This window comes from Leptonotus elevatus, chromosome 2, assembly GCF_054856555.1.
Source record: "Leptonotus elevatus isolate MCC_2025b chromosome 2, RoL_Lele_1.0, whole genome shotgun sequence".
Classification (NCBI taxonomy): domain Eukaryota; kingdom Metazoa; phylum Chordata; class Actinopteri; order Syngnathiformes; family Syngnathidae; genus Leptonotus; species Leptonotus elevatus.
In genome coordinates, this window is record NC_141240.1 from 38,774,192 (window position 1) to 38,788,450 (window position 14,259).

General features: G+C 38.7%; 2 protein-coding genes across 3 annotated transcripts; one reads left to right on the plus strand and one right to left on the minus strand.

Annotated features, from left to right (window-relative positions):
- The first annotated feature begins 320 nt into the window (after nt 1–320).
- Nucleotides 321–5,458, plus strand: LOC147179949 (uncharacterized). 2 transcript variants are annotated; one of them, XM_086068865.1, is made up of 12 exons: nt 321–620; nt 714–792; nt 1,441–1,596; nt 1,673–1,798; nt 2,047–2,210; nt 3,253–3,343; nt 3,431–3,529; nt 3,870–3,890; nt 3,980–4,000; nt 4,182–4,208; nt 4,288–4,347; nt 4,849–5,458. In XM_086068865.1, exons 2-12 carry the CDS (start codon nt 720–722, stop codon nt 4,866–4,868), a joined length of 858 nt encoding a protein of 285 aa, XP_085924991.1. In that variant the 5' UTR covers nt 321–620; nt 714–719; the 3' UTR covers nt 4,869–5,458. The 2 variants fall into 2 exon arrangements, with proteins under 2 accessions (XP_085924991.1, XP_085924990.1); XM_086068864.1 differs by having other exon boundaries at nt 321–586.
- A 1,003-nt stretch (nt 5,459–6,461) lies between these two features.
- On the minus strand, nt 6,462–14,215 carry slc19a1 (solute carrier family 19 member 1). Its single transcript, XM_086066909.1, has 6 exons — nt 14,152–14,215; nt 12,870–13,437; nt 10,961–11,747; nt 9,414–9,606; nt 9,045–9,186; nt 6,462–7,423 (listed from the first exon to the last, which is right to left on the minus strand). The coding sequence occupies exons 2-6, from the start codon at nt 13,143–13,145 to the stop codon at nt 7,238–7,240; spliced, it is 1,584 nt and encodes a 527-aa protein (XP_085923035.1). The 5' UTR covers nt 13,146–13,437; nt 14,152–14,215; the 3' UTR covers nt 6,462–7,237.
- Between the last annotated feature and the right edge of the window lie 44 nt (nt 14,216–14,259).

Sequence of the window (14,259 nt, forward strand, 5' to 3'; positions counted from 1 at the left end):
GAAAATGAAATGCCCCATCATGTCCCTCTATTTGATTATATTTATTGATTTGCGCAATTTAAAAATGTTCAGATGTTGTACCTATTTTGTTTGTATTTGAAATATAAATAAATAAATAAATAGATTTAAAAAAATAATAATAATTAAAATACACAAATTAATGGTCATTAGAAAATTAATTATGCGCCAATACAGGGGGGGAAATCGTTATGAAATACTTTATTTAAAATTGTTAAAGCAACTTAATTTAATGTTTTTTTGGAAAGTTCAAAGGTAGCCTATGCTGACCGGGTACGTAATTATTATGCGACAGCGATGACGTAGGCAAAGGCGGGCATAGTTCCAAAAGTATTTTCATTTGAATGACGGATGAAAATAGTCCACCCGATTAAGTGATTTGTAAATAGGGATTATGAAATGACTCAATGATTCCGGATACAGTCATTTGTGTGATCCTGTTGTGCTTAATATTAAATAAATCGGCTTTTTCTTTATTTTGACACGTCGGGTGAAGTTTCCAGAAACTTGGGCGGGTTAGCGTTGAGGAAAGGCAGCTTCACATTCCTCTATCCGGAAACAAATGACGGTAAATAGTTCCAGGAGCGCCAGTCATTGATGAGGTGAGCATGAGCATGCAAAACATTACGATGACTTTGTTTTAACGCCTTTTTTTCTTTTCTTTTTTAACATGTGGATGGTTGCCGTGTTTTCAGCTTGTGATGGCTGAACTGACGAGAAAGATGCAGGTGTGCCTGTCAGTGATTCTCGTGATTGTGGCTGCTTGTTGCACTGGTACGGTCTTTTTTTTTTTCTTCCTGGAAAACTTTCATACAGAAGCTGAAGGACAGTTAAAATGACGTTTTTGGTTTGTTTTTGAAGCTTGTATTGTATGTCACACATCGATGCTGTTTTCATGGCCACGAGTTTTAGTTAGCTTGACATTTAGCGTACACAAAATAATTAATCAGAAGAACAAATAAGTGATCCTGACGTTTTGTGTATTATGTTTAGGAACAACAGAACAAGAAAAAAAAGTTTGGGAAGCTTAAAACCTGTTGCATTTAAACAGGGCGGTACGGTGTGCAAGTGGTCAGCACATCTGCCTCATTGTTCTGAGGTTCGGGATTCGAACCTGATTTCCGGCCTTTTAGTGCTTGCATAGGTTTTCTGCTGGTGCTCTGGCTTCCAATGTCAGCTGGACACGCTCCAGCTTCCCTGCAACCCTCCAGCTGTTGTTCGTGGAAGCAGTGCACATCAGCTAGCTTGATTGCTATTATTAAAAAAGGCTGTGAATATTTAGCTTGAAACAGTCAAAAAATAATATCAATGGCATTTGGCGTGAGGATTTTTTATGCTTCCTTGGAAAAATGTTTCCCCTGTAAAGTCCCTGGACCCAAAACATTTGAGGTTGGTCATGCTATATTCCCCTTTTTTTTCCAGGCACAACAATTTACAGAAAGGTGGGCGACGAAGTTATCCTCAGAACTGACGCAGGTCCGAATACCGGCCCGCTCACGAGCATCTTTTGGAAGCACGGTGACCACATCGCCATCCAGTGGGACGCGGATGGAGTTGAGGCGTATCGTCAGTTCCGACGTATGGAATCAAATCGAGAGGTGGTTAAGGATCTTGTTGCTGGCTAAAAGCCTTTTTCTGATTGGGCCTCTTTAAGATCGCGCTACGCTGAACAATGTGAGTGGTGAGCTGACCATTACGGGCTTGACAGAGAGCGACAGTGGCGCATACACATCTGAGATCAACTTTGTCTCCAGCACTCCAACTCATCTTGTCGTTATTTGTAAGTATATATTGACCTTGTAATGTATGTAAATACTTGGCGCCAGGTAGGGCTGTGCAATTAAACTATTTCAATTATTTCACTCCACAATTACAAAATTGGCATCATTGTAATTAAATGTATTTATTTTCAGCTTTTTTTAAATTTTATTTTAAAAATGACTAATAAATCTCACCGTGATCTGTTGTTTAAAGTAACACTGCCACGTAGATGCTACAAGGCATCATCACTCTTTGTTTCTTCATCAGTGTCTGTCCCCGAGCCCACCGTCTTAACATCGTGTGATGCTGAGAGGACAACTTGTACTTTAACATGCGACGGCAACACCACGGGGGCTGAACCTGTCACCTACACCTGGATGTTAGGCCCTTCCGTGGAGAGCATCTCATCCATGGAACGCGTCATTCAAAAGGTCTGTTGCTGGTGTTGTCAGATTTTTTTTTTTTTTTACCACCAGCATAAACGTAATAGGCCAAAGTGTTCATTAACTCATTCACTCCCAGCCATTTTCACTGACGCAACCCCCTTCGCTCCGGGCTGTTTTACTGGATTTTGACAGATTTTGCAAGGTCCACAGAATATTGCTATAAAAACATGGAACCTACAAAAGGAAGATTAGAGTCTCTTCTTTCATCAGGAAAAAAAAAGATCATTTGTATCTAAGGGTGTGAATTGCCTAGCAAGAACACACTCACATTCTGCAATGGACTCTAGGTGCGTTCAAAGACCACGCACGTAGTAGGAAATCTCAGCATACTTATAAAAAGCTTAAATGACTCGTTAATGTTTTTTCGTTTTTTTTCTACATTTTTGAAGTTTAAGGTTAGGAACAAGGAATTTTTTTTTTTTAAATCGCCTCTTTTTTGTGGTAAAAGTCATAAGATCGGTGGCAGGCAGGGGATACCATCCTCCTCGGGGGCAACCACAGCGGCACATTTGGCGCATTAGATTCAGCGTGAGGTCGCCTGAGTAGTAGGGACAGCCATCATTTGGAAATAACGCGGACAAATGGAGCTGGTATCAAAGCCGAACGCAACTGCTCATGTGTGGGAATTCTTTGGATTTATTTATTATACCATTATCATTATATTATCGTTTATCGCAATCATTTCTGGGGCAATCTGTATGCTCTAGCATTAAACAAAAAAATAATAATAATTTGGGGGACACTTGAAATAGAACGCATTTATACGTTTTTGGGAGCAAATGAGTTCAAAACTAGAACGTATTTAAACGATACTTAAATGATTAGCATGTATTGCACATAAAAAGTTCAGGAGAAATTGTAACAACAAACCATTGGAAAGCATGAAATGCAAATGTATTTATTTAATTTCCGTTAGCACTTTTTCACTGATCTGTGACTTTAAAAGGGCTCGCTGAAAGTCACTGGACACTTTTGGGCAGTATGAAAATGTGCCAATCGGTCGTTTGCTCCTTCGCTCATTTCTCAGGATACTTCAAGCGCAGACGAGTTCAAGTGCGAGCTGGAGAATCCTGTCAGCAAGAAATCCAGTCTGTCTACTCCCAACCCGTTCCTCACTTGTAAGTTGTCACAATACAGTGTTCAGTTAATGGTGTCATTTAAAAAAAATAAAGAAAAGGAAAAAAAAGGTGTTTTTGTTTCAACAGCGGATGAAGGAGGTTTGAAGGTCAACGCAGGCCTGACCGTGTTAATCTGTCTCCTAACTGCGTTGGTGGTGCTAGTGCTCATTCACAAATGTAGAACAGGTAAGACTAGTGCAATCTGTGTTTGAACAAATCTGGAGAAAAAAAAAAGCTTTGTTTTTTTTGGTTTTAAATAGTTTCAGCTTTTATGTATATTAATGACTTTGTTACAGATGAGGTTGTTTTTAAAGTGATTAATAAACACATTTAAGTTGAGTAAATCAGCTTATTAAAAAAAAAAAAATTATGACGATTATACCAAATTATAAAAATTGATCTCCCTCTGCACTTTGTCTTTAACTTTAGTGCAATTGAATTTATAGTTAATAAAGGTTTTCTGAATTCAATTTCCATTATTTCCTATTGGGGAAAATGAGTTCTAATATCTGTTAATCTTACACAGGGATGTGGTTCTTCCAAAAAGGTAAGAATGGAAGTGAAAATTGAACTTTGCGTTCTTCTATGGTAAATGCAAACTCTTTTTTTTCTATTTCAAATTCCCAATCCTTATAGGATCCATGCCATGGGATGCAGGTCAGTATAAAGCAGAACTATTTTTTAACATTGTGATAAATCAGTCTCCATCAAAAAAAAAAAAAAAAGTAAAGACAAATGGCCACATCATACTTCTTTGACATTATTTTAGGGCCTAAAATTATTTTAGAACAAAACATGTGCTGTGCAATAACATTTAGTGTCTCCTTCACCGCCACAGACTTCTGGAAGAAGCAGGAGAGGCAACGTAAGTGTCGAACACTTAATTGATTTCTTGATTTGAAACGTTTAAATGCTGTGTGATTAAAAACACAGATGTGCTGTAGGTCGAGACGCCAACGAATCAAACGGCACGACGACTCATCAGGAGAAAGCACAAGCGGAAGGTACGACAGTTAAAATGCCCACGCAGTACATTTTGTAGAGTCGATTTGACTCTAAAAAGAGTCTATTTGGTCCCACTCTAAAAAGAGAGAAATGTACACTTGGAAGAGAGTAAAATATTTTGTGTACGAGAGAATGTTTTTGGATATCAGCAAACCGTAGACGAGGTATAGCTCAGGTGATAGAGCGGCCTTCTCCGAAGCTGAACTTTTTATATATATATATATATATATAAATTAATCAAATGTACTCAAAATATTTCCTTCTAAATATTACTTAGAATTTCTGAGTGAAAATTTTTTTAGGTTTTTGTCGTGGGATAGGCCAATCCTCCCGTACAAAGTAAAATATACTGAATATTTTACTCTCTCCAAGTGTAAATGTTACTGTTTAGAGTTGGACCAAATAGACTCTTTCTAGAGTAAAATGTACTCTACAAAATTGACTGTGCACTTAAAACGAGATCGGTCACAACTCGATTTTTTACTGTTTGTCCTTTGCAGAGGAAACACCAATGACGTAGACGGGCCAAAACCTGAGATCACGCTCTTAACCTCTGCACATGCTTTTTTTTTTCTTTCTTCCTTTTGACACATCATTTAGGACCCGTATAGCAAATGGTTGTTTGTGTGGGTGTGAGAATCCAAGCAAAGACAAAAAGGGAAACCAGGCATGGAATAAGATTGAAAAGTGAACCCCAGACAATTCCAGGAAATCCTCCAACGTGTGCTATATTGTTAGCCAACGTGCCGGCACGGGTCGGCACCAGGGCAGTCGCAGGTTGTAGCGCCACTGTGGGGAGGGAATGCACTAATGGGGGTGGGGGTGCAGGCAGAAACCATTGTCAATCAACAATTGCATCATTCAGGTTTTCTGGGGCATTTTTAGACACCTGACTTCTTTTGGACACTAACATTTTTAACTTTTTTTAATTTGTGATACCCGTGTTAAACTATTTCAAGTTTTATTGTATGCTTTTTAAACACCACGGTTTTTGATGACACATTTGCACACATTTCTTTTTGTTATTCAATCTCATTTTGCTTTGTAAATGAGAAAGTATATGCATATTATTTAAACTGTCTAATAAAACACCAAACTGTCAATCTTGAAGCATGGTGCGTCATTTTTCACTTGACCACAGGAGGGCAGCAAGTCAACACATCTTGCACAATGTCCTGTTTAAAGGGATACTTGACTTATTTTCAGCAGTAAACAAAATATTTTGTCCAGAATTAATTTGATAACTTCATTATTTTTGATGTACAATTAATGTTTCACTTGCTGTCGATTGATGACGACATCGCCTGTGCTGAGGAAGTAGGTAACAACCAATCATGGCTCAGTTTGCTGACCAAACCCAGAAAACAGGTGAGCCATGATTGGTCGTTACCTACTTCCTCAACACAGGTGAGGAAGTAGGTAATCGCCACCTAACAGCATGTGGCAAAATTAGTTTTTAAAGGTATTAATTGATCATGAAAAATAATGAAGTTATCACACACTAAAAACAGTTGGTTCAAAAATAACCCAACTATGAGTCAAAAATGGGCCAATCCTCTACTTGGGTCGATTTGACCCAACTTTGAGTCAAGAAATGGGTCTTTCGGCGTAAAACTAAATACATATTGGTCAGATCCTTTACCTCTGTCAAAAAATGGGGTCATTTTGTATAAAACAACCCAGAAAGTTGAGTCAAATTGACCCATAAAGTGGATTGGTCCATTATTGATCCATAATTCGGTTATTTTTAACCCAATTGTTTTTGTGCATAATTTTAGACAAAATATAATCTTTTAACTGCTGAAAAGGGCTCATTGAGTCAAGTATCCCTTTTAAAAAATGCTTCTAACAAAAGAAACAGTACCAAGCTTTCTGATTCTTATTAGTATTGCCACATGCCGCTGGGACACAAACTCATTTACGTGGTTGAAGTTTTGAAAGCATGCAAGAACATCTGATTCAAGCCTGCAGCTGCAAAAATATCTTAGGCCCTTAAAAAACTAAACAGACGCTGAGGGGCACTGACAGAAAAAAACTAAACTTCATTGCAGTAAAACAATTTAGAGAAAGGACCGACAGACATGCCAGTTTACAAACAAACAGAATTCAAATGTTATTACCAACCGGCTTTAATTGTACATAAAGTACACAAAAATACTAAAACAAATTATAACACCTGATTGTTTTACAGCATTCAGACAAGTTCACATAACATCAGCTATATTGTAACATTAACTTAAAACTCTCGCTCCAGCTGAATACGGTATAATCCTACTCAAAAACATATAACATCTCATATACTCGTAATTTCTCTAAAAAGAAAAATTAGCAAAACCTGCAAATTGTTCCTGTTGAATTTCACAACACTACATTCTGATAATTGTCCAACACAAGTGCTTCAGGGAGTAAAAAGCAGCAAAAATCAGACAACCATCAAGGTTATGGACTGGAAACAAATTTAAGTCATAAAACTATAATCATTTCTTCCAATGCATTTTTCCCTATTTCATTACATAAAAAAAAAAAAACTAAACATAATAAAAAATGTATGCAAATAACGCCATCAATGCTAGTATGACACTGAAGGGCTTTTCTAAAGTGATGCGAATGAGTGATTTCGAGAGGTATGGCATCATCACACTGCTCGGCGGCAGTGCCATCGCGATCACATTGGAATCAATAATTCGCTGTCGATGAATCGAGACAATCAAACTCCTCATTCGGGTCATCACTTGAGTGGTCCCGCAAAACTGAAGTTTGTCATTAAGTGCATGAATAAGTAAAAAAAAAAAAAAAGTCAAACCAGGCTTTTGTATCAGCCAGCTTGAGGCACTTGAGCAAGATTAAGACTCATTAAATCAATTAGAGTCTATTAATAGGTGGTGATTGCTATGTCTTGGCATTTTTGCCATTGGACAAAGGTTCTGCCTCAGGTGCCGTGTTGCTAAGCTCCTTGGGCTGCTGGTTGATCTCTCGCCTCTTGGGCTGGTTTCTAAAGTGGCGGCAGATGACGAAGGCGGCACTTGTTAAGTAGATGACGGTCAGCAGGGCGAAGTAGATGAAGTAAACAAGAAACTGGGAAAAGAAAAAAACAGCAGGAATGCAACAATTATATGGAGACGAAATCAGTTAAGGTTACAAGAATAGTTGCAATGTGCAAATCTCCAGACTTAAACCCTAGAGGGAATGTTTTTTTTTTCTTGCTAAACGGGACACAGAGAGGGAGTAACTCCACGAAACGAGCAACTGAAAAGAGCTGTGGTGAAAGCATCACAAAAAGAAGAATGTCAAATTTTCGACAACAAAAAAAAAAGCATTTTATTCATTTGAATCTATTCTGTTCCAATAATTTTGCTCCCCTAAAATGTAATGTTCAAATAATGCTCTCTTATAAGTTGTGTATCAGATCCAAATGTCAGTGTTTGTGTTACGCTCCATAGATAATCGAAGTAAACCTCCCACTTTGAGGGTGGGGCAAGCGAAAAGGAAACAATTATCTAAACACGACTGACAACTAGCTTTTAATTCTATCAGACATTTTTAAATGTATTCTCAATTTGAGTCCACTTTCAATCACGCTTGTTAATTGTTATCAGCTAGTCAACCTCATCTTGTTTTTATTGAGTTCACTTTTAGTCGACTACAAATCTAGCATTTTAGTCTTTATTTTACTCGTCTCGTCTTAGTCAACAAAAATTGTCAACGTTTTAGTCTCGTTTTTGTCAGGGCCATCATTTTACCCCTGTATTTTTCTGTCAGCAGATAATGTTGAACATTTCAGATCTAAAACTATTTGACATAACATTTTCTCTAATGTTATTGATAAAAAAAAATTTTTTTAACTTAAAGTAGCACTAAGGAACTTTTCAACCTTAATAAAATATTTTCATAACTCATCTGATGAAACATCAACTTAAAACTGGTTGAATGGTAGGTCTGTGTCATTTTTACTGCCACTAAGCAACATTGAGGAGGATGGTAGGAACACTGCCACACAAAAAAACTACAAACGTGCTGACTGCTTTATGGCATACCTCACTTCCCCCTTTCCCCATTCGTCACAAAGACAGAAGTTAATTTGAATGCCAACGCTCGCTGGTGTGAGCTCAAAAAAACGACGCAATGCGCTTGTCCTCATGGGAAACGTGGTGTTCCTTCAGGCATAACATAACCGCTTTTGTCCGTATGGCGTCGCCATAATCAACGTAAACTGTATGTTCCTTAGTGTTGCTTTAACACACAATTACATGATATCAACAAGTGTCTACTAAGGCTCCGTGCTACGAGCTAGTAAGTTAGCAAGCGTTAGTTAGCAGTCGGATTAACATTATTGTTGAAATGTTATAGCCGTTGGATCAATGTTACGTTATAACTAGAATTTACTTTTTTTTTTTTAAACCTTTCACCGTGAATCCACCTCCTGTTTGTCCATGTGTTTGTGCATGTTGCAGTTTGAAAAGGGGTGTGTCACAGGGACAGAATAGCAAAATCATATAATTTTCTGATGAACTAAAATGTCCATAGATTTTTATTTGAGTCCAGTCAAGTACATTTTCGTTTTTGTCCGTTAAAAAAATGTGTCGATGAAAATATTTTTGTGGAGTTTTTATTGACACTACTGACAACCAAGCGCATAGGCTGACTAAGTGGAAAACATATTTTGTTCCCTAATAGCTCTTGTTGCATATCTACATACCTGACTGTGTACATCCAAACCCAACCCCCTCTTGTCGGAAAATATCAGGTTGATGATGCTCTTCAGGATGGTCCCTATGAAGGTGTTGATGCCAAACACCAAGGCGCAAAGCTCCTTGGTGAGCGACGACGCTATCTGAAAACTACACATCAAATCACACCGTCAGGTTGAAGAGTTACACTGTAACATGTCGCAACAGGTGCTCGGTAGTATTTGATGACAATGTGTTGTTTAGTCCGCCTTCGAGAAAACTCTCAGGGCTGCTTTGTTGACGAGTTTACGGTCTTATTAGCGCCGTTACCGAGTCTGTGGACTTTCACACAAGACTTTAAATATGTCTTGCCTCTATGCAAATGGGACTGCACTCACGTGGCAACGGGCACCAGGAACTGGTAGAAGCTTCTGAAGATGACGTAGGCCACGTAACAGATCCAGATGTTGTCGGTGGTGCCCATGAGCAGCAGCAGGCCAGCCTGCACGGCCGTGATCACGCCGATGACAAGCTCCGACCAGATATTCCACCGGATTTTCACAAAGCCCGCGATGAAGGAGGCCAATGCACCTAAAAAGAGGCAAAAGATTTCAATCAGGAGTGTCGATATTTTTCTGAACGAAATATTGGTAGAGAGAGGCCACGAAGTGAAAATACTGGACATATCGTGTTGTCCCCATGTATGATGGTGGCCCGTTTTTTTTTTTTACAAATTATTATTTTGAAGCTCTTTCTGCAACACCCTTAAACGCCACAAGATGCCCAAGCCCTGGCTCAGAGTGATTGGTGTCAATTAGGGGTGCAGTGATCACAATTTTCTATCACTGATCCCTGATCTTGATAAAGCCTGACCGGCCGATCTTGGATTTTTCCCAATCCAGAATTGTTATAACAAATTCTCCATTATGAAGAAAATATGAATCACGATTAATTTGAAAATAATTGCCATCACAATTAGGACAATCATTAGTTTTTTGGTAAAAAAAAAGAAGAAATTTTAAACATGTAAAAAATATATATATATATATTTTTTTAAACACTATAATTATGCTATATGTTTCTTTTGGACCAAACATGATTTATTAAATTAGTTATTTTAAAATTTAAAAAAAAGTTCAAATATATACATTTAAACAACTCAAAATTAGTATTAATAGTATTTTTTGTTTGTTTACAATTATGCCGATGTTTTACTTGTGGAGTGCAATCATTGAAATTGTAATTGAATTTCGATTAATTGCACAGCCCTAATAACAAGCATGCATTATTATTTATTCTGATGCATTTTTTCCCCAAAATCAAATCATCAGTAAGCCATTTTTTTAAGTAGTGCCATAAGATAGGTTTGATATAATATTAAACTGTTCTGATATAGTTTCCTAGCATAATGTAGGCAACCCATAGCTGCTGGACGCAGAAAATTGAATTTCAAATTGCTACTGACAAAAAAATGAAACTGCACAAACTTCTTCACAGACAATGCGCAAATGACGTCACATCAGCAGACAGAGGGCGGGAAATTCGAAAACAAATCTTGTACCCATTGTGAACAGCTAAGGTGTTAATCTACTAATTAGAAGACGTTTCAGTCATAAATGGTCAAATAAAAAAGCTATTATGAAGATATTTTTGGGGGGAAAACCTCCATAAATCAGCTTTAAAATATTTTGGGGGAGTGTCACTTTAGATTTTTTTTTTCATGATTCACAGCAGGGCTCGGTCCCTTGAGAATCCAATAAAAGTACTAAGCATTATACATGTATTCAGTGCATGCTCATTGTTAAAAAAAAATTGGTTCTTCACTGTTTTTGTACTGTGGTGATGAACATAAAATGAATTGATGACAGTGAGGTGGACGACACCAGTGGCTGTAATATTCAACAGAAACTCACAGCCTAACTTTCTTGCACTTCAAATGACTTACTGAGTAAGGTAGAAGCAGCCTCCACGGCGCCATTGTATACATTCTTGTTCTCAGTAGCCGGGTGGACTTTGCTCCACAGGATGTGGACGTAGAATAACACCAGGTAGTATCCTGTGGAGTTGAAGATCCACCATAGGGACCACAGCCGCATATTGGGTCTTTTCACCACGGTTCTCAGCTCCATCAACATCTGCACGAAGATGGAGTCCTTCCAGCGGGATGCAGCGCACTTGGAGACGGCTTTGGTCAAGTCGGCATCCTTCGGGTTTATCGTGTCCAATTCCGCCTTGGTGGCTACTTGACTGGCCACTTCTCTGTGCTCCTGTTTGCGCGCCTGGTTGAAAAACAAGGAGCGCTTGGGCCAGGGCAGGCACAGCGACAGCAGCACACCAAAGCTGACAAAACCCAAAGAAACTGCACTGAGGGTCTTGTAGTGGATTTCCCCCACTGAAATGAAAAGCTGGCCAAGCACGGAGCTGGTGAACACCCCCAAAAGGACCGAGGTGCGCGAGTAGCTGGCCACGCGCTGATACAGGCTCGGGTTGACCAGGGAAAAGATATAGGAGGAATATGCCACGCGGCACGCCATTGTGACGCCGTAGAAGAATTCCATGAACTGCATCTCAAGGAGGGAGGTACCTAAGAGCAGAAAGAGCCAGATGACCACCTGGCTCATGCCCTGGATGATCAGAACTGGCTTGTAGCGCAGAAAATCAGTCAGCAGGAAGGCAGGTACCAGCACTGCCATGTAAGAGTACGTCAGCACTGGAGTAATTTCGTTGGTCACCTGAAAATGCAAACATTCAAGACAGTTTGAATCAGATCCTGAAACGGTTTCACTTTTTAAGCGAGAGGTCTTCACGTGATTGCTACTTGGTGCCAAGATTTTATTCGCATTGAGACAACACTACAAATTGTTCGAAAGGGGAAGTCAACCCCCAAAAAATAATTCTTCACAATAATATGTTTTATGCAGCCCCACTAGTCTAAATAGTAGTTAATGTTGCGTTAGCGGAATGTGAGTTAAGCAGCAAAATCCAGCAGTTTTTTTTTTTAAATCTATATCAGAAGGCGGCCATTTTGCCACTTGTTGTCCAAGTGAAAATGACATTAATGTCACTCAAGTCTCAGGGAAAAAAAACAATCACAGCTCAGCTTCAGAAAACAGGTGAGCTGCGATTGTGTTGTTGCCTGAGCGACTGTGATGTCATCATCAGTCGACAGCAAGTGGCAAAATGGCCGCCCCGGCGATGGATAAAAACGGCTGGATTTTGTTTCATAACTCATATTCCACAAATGTAATATTCATCACAATGTCATGTTTAGACTCAAATATACCATATTATTGTCAAGAAATGTTTAAGGTAAACTTCCTCTTTAAAGTAACAGTGTAACCTGTGCATGTTTGCATGTTCTAGGTTGAAAATTGCAAATTTTATTTTTTATTTTATTTTTTAAAGACAAGACTATGAAAGAAAAAATAACTTTTCAGTGGTGTCCACCTGTGATTTGACTGTATTTTTTCCCACAATATATTTCACTTACAGTGTTTAGTGTTCGTACATTTGGGTTAAAAAAAATGCTCGAAAAGAGTGCAGCCGCTTTGGAAAAGCATTCTTACGGTAGTAACTGCCTTCCATTGCAAACATATTCCATGTATAGGTGCTTACACACAATGTAATGTTTTTAATTTTCTGCAAAAAAATATATATTTTTAATGTTTTGATATCTCAAAAAGGTGATGTGATTAGCAAAAGCTAAAACCAGATTCGGATTCAGAGCCCCCAAATTACCCCAAATCTATGGAACAACTATAAAAAAAATAATAATGTTAACCAGTGTAATGTGACAAGATAAAGCGCATACAAATTCAACAAAGTTCAATCAACCCTGAAAGGGCACAACTGACCTGCTGCCTCGTAAAGTTCTTCTCAGTGCTGAGTAGATAGGGCGTAATGAAAGGCTCTCCAGGCTTAATGGATGCCATAAAGCCAAAAAAACACAAGAATATCACAGCCGACATCCACTTTCTGGGCTCCTCTGGGAGACCTTTAGAGGCAGACGGCTCCTCTGAAGCGCAGACAGCCATCTCGAAATCTCCATCCACGTTTCCTTCAATGGCTTCAGCTGCAGGCACCTTCGGGTCCATCTGATTCTCTTGCTCCGCTGTACTTTCTGAAGCCATTGTGTCAGCTGATCAGGAGGCACTCACAAGTGAAACTGCAGAGTGGAATCACCAAGTGTATTGGTGCCAAACCCACTCATTGCCTGAATGGGTCAAGTTGAAAAGCGTGGTTCCTTGTCAACGCTTCGACCTTCCTTCCGTCCCCAACGAACAGTTTGAATAACGTGCTGGCTTGGTTAAAATGCTACACGCAGTCAGCCTCCCTGAGAAGAATGTTGACCTTTGCTCCATTACGCACTGTGACAATGCACTACAGCAAGCGGCTAGTCACTGGGTTTGTGTCATTGTCCACCTGAATACACAAAGCAATAACATTACTATGCTGACTATAACGAAATGGTCTATTAAAATATTTAGATACATTTGTTTCTTGGATACACAAAATAATGTTAATTAGATGTTTCAGTCCCTCGTGTCACTATATTTAATAATATATTTAAAAACATATTTAATACCTTAAACAACAACAAGACCAGCATATTTTTGGGGGTCATTTTTAAAATTCTACCTCGTTGGGTCAATGTGACATAAGGGTTTAAAAAAAATAATAATAATAATAAAATATTTAAGATGTTTTTTGTTTTTTTTCTGTGACAGCCGTATCAAGTAATTTGTTTAAGAAACAAACATTAATGGCCAGATTTGTCACAGTGCGTGGCCTAAATAACAGGAGGGGTAAACAAGTTACACAAGCTTGTACATAAGTTTCCTAAATCGTCCGCTTACAAATTTAGCAATTGGTTCTTTTTGACAACTAATTCCCCCGTGGGAGAACATCAGTGGTCGACTTCAAATAAACAGTAAATAAGCACAAAGCAGCTAACTGGTTGGCTAACAACGATGAAAAAAACCCCGATACATTTGTATCGTTTTTTGATACAAATGCACGACGCGTTATTCACGTTAGGAAACTGGCTTGCAAGAATCTCGCTTGACAAATAGATTAGCATTCTGCTTTTAAATCACAAAATACAAGTACATTCAACTTACATTACCGTTTACATACCTCATGTGTGCAGCAGAATCGACGGCGCCCATTGGTCGAACACACTACTTTCGTCGTATTGACTTCTGGGAAATGTAGTAGGAGGGTGTAAAATGGCCGCTCGAAAAC